Below are 7,406 nucleotides of genomic sequence, written 5' to 3' on the forward strand. Positions count from 1 at the left end.
TTTCTCCCAAGACTGAAAAGCATTTAGAGTGCCAGCATATCTTCGAATTATAAGGCGAGAATAACTCTTATCTATATGAGCATAAACACCTCGATCAAAATAAGTTGCCGCCCAAGCATAAAGAAAATGTCCAAGAAATGAATGTGAAATTGAGACAAGGTGTAGGTTTGTCTAATAGTTAGATGTTCGTGTAAGTCTACTATAAATGCTCGCCAATATGGATGGAACCAAGCTATAAGTATATCCGCCAGCCATCCTAGAAAATGCTTTATAGGTCCCAAATCTCATACTTTCAACCCCTGATGGAAGAATGAAGCGACAAAGCCATAGGGAGAGATAGGCTGTTATCTCTAATTCCTCTTTTCTTCCATAGACAAAGATACTGGCAAATTGCTCCAGTGACATTGATCCCTACGAGTAATGTCTCTTGGCTTGTCTACCACCACGGGCCTCCATCTTTCATTCGATGCTCTCTGATGGCGCCTCTTGAATGGATTTAAATTTATAACATTCTTATAATTATTGTGTTGTCGAGGATTTGGGACACAACCATTCTCATGAAACCAAAAATTAACCCACCGTTCGTAAGTAACCCTGTCAGATTCATTCGCATAGGCAATCAATGCGAAAATATTAAAGAGCCACAGACAAGACTTGGGAAGATGATCCGTCAACTCTGAAAGGCTTGGGACTACTTTTTCATAATAATGACCCATGATTGAAAGTCCACTTATCTCGCGAATGTCCCAAAGAGTAATGCCAATTTCATCATTGGTAGTTATAAAGGTGTTGATGTCTGGACACCAAACCTCACAAAAAGCTCTGTAAATAGAGTTTGGGCGATGGTAATTTTTTGTAGCAGAACCGACTGCAAAAGCTAACTCGCAGAGATGCACTCCATGCTCTGGGAATGATGAGGCAGAAGACACAAAAAGGGAAGATGATTGTTAGAGCGGTTGGACTTGCTAGTATCCAAACTCTCGTGACATTCACTAATGGTGGACATATGCAACTCCGACAATGGCTTCAGAAGATCAGGGGAAGGATCTGTCGTTGGCTTATGGATACTAAATTTAAGTTCACCTCATACGCCAATCTGGACATGGTACTTCACATCAGTATCTTTGAAACACAGATAACTTTTGCCTCGATTTTTAAGCTCAACAATTTCGTGCATGTCAGAACACACTTTATCATCAGAACTTGTTCCAGCCATGCCTGTAAAAAAAAGCCAGCTAAAAAAAAGAGGCAGTAATTCTCTTAAATTAGTTTATTGTCTAAAATCACGAGTCTCCCAAATATGTAAGCAGCCTCTACAAAGTGCCTTGGACAGTTGAAGGAACAAGTACTTGGTCCCAAACATGAAGTGCCTCGGATGATAGAAGGAGCCAATCCTTAGTCCTTAACACAAATGCCTTGGACAATTGAAAGAACGAGTTCTTGGTCCTTAACCCAAAGTGTCTTGGACAGTTAAAGGAACGGTCGTTGGTCCTCAACACAAAGTACTTTGAACGATAGAAGGAGCCAGTCCTTGGTCCTTAACCCAAAGTGTCTTGAACAGTTGAAGGAACAGGTCATTGGTCCTCAACACGAAGTGTCTTGGACTGTTGAAGGAACGGTCCTTGGTCCTCAACACAAAGTATCTCGGACGACGGAAGGAGCCAGTCCTTAGTCCTTAACACAAAATGTCTTGGACAGTTGAAGGAACGAATCCTTGGTCCTTAGCCCAAAGTGTCTTGAACAGTTAAAGGAACAGTCCTTAGTCCTCAACACAAAGTGCCTTGGATGGGATGGATGGAGCCAGTCTTTAGTCCTTAACACAAAATGCCTTAGACAATTAAAGACACAAGTCCTTTGTCCTTAATCCAAAGTGTCTTGGACAGTTGAAGGAACATGTCATTGGTCCTTAACACGAAGTGTCTTGGAAAGCTGAAGGAACGGTCTTTGTTCCTCAACACAAAGTGCCTCGGATGATGGAAGGAGCCAGCCCTTAGTCCTTAACACAAAATGTCTTGGACAGTTGAAGGAACGAGTCATTGGTCCTTAACACAAAGTATCTTGGACAGTCGAAGAAACAGGTCCTTAGTTCTCAACACGAAATATTTTGAACAGACAAAGGAGCAGGTTCTTGGTCCCTGACAAAAAGTGCATTGGATGGTGAAAAGTGGTAGTCCTTTGTCCTCAACGTGTATGAAGGTTTGCAATTTTGAATTTGTTTATAAGCATATATTTCCTGAACTCATGGAATAATTTGCAACATAAAAAAAATAAAAAATTAACCTCTACACGAAGAAAATTTTGAACCTCAAAATCCTTGATTCAATCCAAAAGGTTGAATCCCTGAAAATAATAATAATAATAATGATGATGATGATGATGATGATGATAGTTTCAACGTTGTTAAAACAAAAAAATAATAATAACAATAACAGTAATAAAAAAAGGGAATAAAAGAAAATAAAAAAAGGAGAGAAAGAAATAAAGACAAGAAGAAAAAGAAAGGAAGAAGAAACAAAAAAAAAAAAAATCTGCACAAAACCCAGAAACCAAGTAATTGGTTTTTGCCATTGCGCAGAAAACCAAGCGACCATTGCATAGAAAACCAAGCGAAGGAAAAAAAAAGTGGTTTCTGCATTCCAAGAAACCAATTACTTGGTTTCTGTGCAAAGGCAGAAACCAAGGAAAAAAAGGAGAGAGAAGAAAAAAGGTGAGAAAGAGGGGGGAAAATGAATACATGTTTTATCTCTGTTTGCAAGATTTAACAGACTTGTTCCCAAGTTTTATAATTTCTTCGTGTAAATAGACAGATAACGGACTTCATTTAAGCCCAATTTCCCATAAAATACAAAAAGCCTGTTCAAATTAAATTTCTTATTGGGTCATATAAAATAAATAAATAAATAATCGAAATTCGACAAAATAAAAAAAATCTTATTCTCGAATTTGGAGGATAAGAATTTTATCAAATTCACTCAAGCGTTCCACCTGTATTAATTTACTAACAGGATGTTTGAGGTCAAATAAAATAAAATAAAAATTTAAAATCGAACAAATCAAAAAATAAAATCGAAAATCAAGATTTATAGACATAAAAAAAATAATAAGTAAATAAAATAAAATGGATTTGGTCGATTTAAATTATTAGCCCAATTAAATTTAAGTCTACTAAAGTCCATAAAACTCAAGGGTCCATACCAAATTTTAAATAAATAAACAAATAAATAAAATCATAATTACTCAATTATCTCTTTTAATTAAATACAATTGAGCAATTACCAAAATTAGCATGAATTCTCCCCTATAAATAGAACCAATAGTCCAAAAAAAAGGAGAGGTGAAAGCTGAAGCAAGAAAGAAAGCAGAGAGCGCTACGAAGTGCTGAAGAAATTCCAAGGACGGAAAAAGAGAAGAAATTCTCTCAAACCTAAACTCGGTGAACCCCAAGAAGATTAAAATCTTTTTCGAATCAAACATGTTCACGCCAAATCCAAGAAGATCAAAATCTTCTTCAAATCAAATCAAATTCGAGTCAAAGTCTCAAGATTCAAGTTCCGAACAAGTCAAGTCTTAAAAAATCAAATTTTCAACAAATTCTCGAAGACCAAGATTCAAGCCACGTGCCCCCTCGTCTTCAAAATTCAGATAACTAATCAGAGGATTTTTACAATTTTGCAATTACAAGAAGGTCAACATCATTTGTATTTATCAAAGTACAATTTGTAACAATTTCTGTATTTTAATACACGAGATTTCGTCGTACTGGCTGCTTTGGCAATGATTGATGGGGGAGAACTTGATTGGAAACTAGTTGCAATTTCAATTGATGGTCCAAAAGCTTCCCTAGTTAATGACACAAGTACACAAAATTAATATTTTCAATAAATTTTACTTTTATAATGATAGTTCACTTGAGACTTCAAAGAAGGTATAGTGTATTTATCCTTGCCGAGTACAAGAATGAAGATTTTGTAAAGGACATGTCCAAGTCTCAACTGCATGGTAAACTTTTAGATGTTAAATTCCGCATATATATGTAAAAATAAGGAGATAAACAAATCATATTGGCGAGTTAATTGTTCCAATGGTCACTGAACTTAGGTTCATATCTTTGATTGGCCACTGAACTTTAAAATATTGAGTTTTGATCACTGAACTTAGATCCATATCTTTGATTAGTCACTGAAATTTAAAATGGCGAGTTTTAGTCATTAAACTTAGGACAATATCTTCGATTGCTCACTGAACTTAGGTCTGTGTCTTAAATTACTGACTGAAATTTAAAATGTTGAGTTTTGACCACTGAATTCTGAAATTTGCCGTGTGTTACTCACTAGCATAACTATTAAAATTTGAAAAATATTGAGTTTACAGTGAATAATGTACAATATTTTTCAAAATTCAGTGAATAATGTACAATATTTTTCAAAATTCAGTAGTTAAAACTAGACATTTAAATTTCAGTGAGCAATCGAAGACATGGAGCTAGGTTCAGTGACAAAAACTCGACATTTTTCAAAGTTCAGTTGCCAAAACTTGACATTTTAAATTTCAGTGGCTAATCAAAGACATGAACCTAAGTTCAGTGACCAAAACTCGACATTTTAAAGTTCAGTGGCCAATCAAAGACATGAACCTAAGTTCAGTGACCATTGAAACAATTAACTCCATATTGGCATATTTTCTATGTTGGACTGGACGGAATTTGACGAGGCTATTGATATATTTTGTCACATATGCTTCTTTCTTAATCTTGTCAGCATTCCAACTTAGTAAATGGACCATATATGTCTTGTAAATTTATGGTCTCCATTCTTCTTATTCTTAGTGATAACTACTCTGGACTAAACACATTATTATCTTCAGGGAACCCTTACTGCAAACAGAGACTGGTGTAGAGACTATAAAATTCCCGATGGGAAACCTGCTAACAAGTTTGGTCTTGGCAACAAGCCATTTAACAAGGTATCTTGAGAACTATAACCAAACATTTCTGTTTATTTTTGGATAATATTGTGAAAAATCTCGAAGTGGCTTAACGAGTCCATGATTCTCATTTTCTATCCTCTTCCAAACACTAAGATAATGGTCAGGCTGCTCGATCCTGATTAGAAACTTACGTTAGTTATGTTGGTTTAGTAGTAAAACTTGTGAAACACCTCCTAGAGGGTAAAAATTGTATAGTACAATAAGGTGGCCATGACTCTTACTTCAGGTAGATATGAAGTGCATGGATACAAGTTAGGCCACCAAGATAGTACCTATCTGAAGCATATCATTTTCCATTTTCATTTCACAGGGTTCTTGAACTTGTAACTGGGAGAGTCATGGAAATTCAAGCAAAATCCTTTTTCACCCAGTTTTTGATTCATCTGTATACCGACAAATCAAAACATGAAATTGAACTAGCAGCCATAAGAATTGCATTAAATAGCTAAGGCAAGAATTTTTGCATTTCTTTCCCAGGAGAGTGTAATTGAACAAATGTGAATGATTTCAAATGCAATAACATTATTTACGCTCACAAGAGGCATTAGAAGAAAGAATTTACATTAAATACGAGTGTCAAAAACCAGCACTTTACCAACTGGCTAGTCTCAAGAGAATTTATGCTTCGTGAAAACTTATGCTGTTTCGGTCTTCTTCCTTTCCTGTGAAGGAGTTGGGCTTGAATTTTCAATAGTGCCTGGATTCTCACTCTCGTCATCAAAACTATCTACACTCTGAAGAAAAATACCTACCAAAGTACACAAGGTTCAAATATCTTAGACATACGTTAATTGTTCTCAGTTGTCAACAAATTAATTTATCAATATTCTCGTGAAAAGATAGCTAAAAGAGTGATGTTAATAAAGGGGGAGTCAACTTCTCATTACCAAAATTATGTTAGCATCCTCAGAATAGAAATCAACCATGGAAATACCCATAAAACCTTGATAAAACTGTAAATAAAAGATTACCTGCAAACCATATTACGGCAGCCAGGAACAGAATGGATGTAAGAATAAGAGCAGTTTTCCTCCAATTGTTAAGATGATCCTACAGAAAGAAATTGTGATAAGGAGAATATCATCAAACATTATGATGAGTACTTTTAGATCTCTAAGTAGATCTAAGAATGAAAAGAACGTACTTGCGAAAAAAGGATCTATGTAGCAGATCCCTTGTTGCCAAAAGATTTGGGGTCCACTACATGAATCCCTTTTCGCCACTCCCTTCAGTGCATCGCTAGATTTACAGGCAGATCTAAAGCAACAAGATCCTTGACAACCATCTCATTTTGGCCCAGTCGCCCCACTCTTTCTTTATGTGCGTACACGCATGTGAATATACTGTCATCATTCACTGCCTTTTCCTAAAAGTAAATAATAGTAACATAAACTTAGCAAACCTGGAGAAGCCCAACGAGAGGAGCAGAAGGCACGTCACCAAAGATGTGAATGGAGACGGTAGACATAGCCATGGATAATGGTCTTAAACTAGGTGTGACACAATGTAGACAAACAAAATTTACAGGGGCCTGCAGAGGCATAAACAAATTGTTAATACTCAATTACTACTGATCCTTAACTGAAAATTCATGGAAGAAAGAAAGAAAGAAAAAGAAAGGTAAATTTAGCAAATTTATGCAACATTAAACAATTATTTTCTACTAAATATATGTAATTTAATTTGGTTAGCACAATATCACGACACCTCAAAGATGTACTGAGCAAACTCTTCTAGAAGTTAAAAGTAGAAACTGAAGAATAGTATAAAAGTGTTAAATTTAAAAGAAAAAGGGAATAAGCGGAAACACCATCATATGAGGGCACCAAAATCAGCGACTACAAAGTGTAGTCTTAAAGACAATAGATAATAAGAATATTGACAAATTTCAAATGTGAAACAAGAACAGAAAATGTGGCGAAGGCATGAAACAAAGTAAAGCGTAGACCATCTACATTTGTAAATTACCATAAGCATAAACAAGGGTTCACTCACAAGAAAATTTACCTGGGTGGCAAATATTAGCAGTTCTCCTATTGCAAAAATAATCACGTAAGCAATTAGGCTCTTAAAGCAAAATGCGACAAAGCAAAATATTGCTCCAAATAATGTTGCCACAGACAGAAGCTGCATCAGAGATAAAGACTTTGTTAATGAAACCCACATTACATGCTAGCATGGTATGAAACTCAGGTTGTCCAATATCTTCAGTTTGTAAGGTTATTTAGTTACGGGATTCAAGTTCAATGAAACTCAGCATCCAATTCTCTGTTAAGCCTATAGTAAAGGTTCATTTCCTAGTTTCAGCTTTATTTCAAGGAATTTCCATTGTCATCCATCTTTTACATTATTTCACTATAATTCTCAACTAGGTACAAGACTTACCTTCTGCTTATATCTTCTACTCTGTCAATTTTTTT

The 7,406-nt window shown here is 35.5% G+C and overlaps 1 protein-coding gene across 1 annotated transcript in view; it reads right to left on the reverse strand.

The window, feature by feature from the left end:
- Positions 1-5,423: 5,423 nt before the first annotated feature.
- Positions 5,424-7,406, reverse strand: part of LOC111379590 (probable sphingolipid transporter spinster homolog 2) — an 8,006-nt gene continuing 6,023 nt past the window's right edge. The window contains exons 8-12 of the mRNA XM_023002998.1: positions 7,219-7,238; positions 6,994-7,158; positions 6,389-6,517; positions 5,958-6,036; positions 5,424-5,734 (exon numbers count right to left, since the gene is read on the reverse strand). Of these exons, the coding sequence (XP_022858766.1) occupies positions 5,622-5,734; positions 5,958-6,036; positions 6,389-6,517; positions 6,994-7,158; positions 7,219-7,238 (506 nt within the window). The 3' untranslated portion in view covers positions 5,424-5,621. The remainder of the gene's footprint in view (positions 5,735-5,957; positions 6,037-6,388; positions 6,518-6,993; positions 7,159-7,218; positions 7,239-7,406) is intronic.

The sequence above is a fragment of the Olea europaea genome, chromosome 3 (genome assembly GCF_002742605.1).
Source record: "Olea europaea var. sylvestris chromosome 3, O_europaea_v1, whole genome shotgun sequence".
Taxonomy (NCBI): domain Eukaryota; kingdom Viridiplantae; phylum Streptophyta; class Magnoliopsida; order Lamiales; family Oleaceae; genus Olea; species Olea europaea.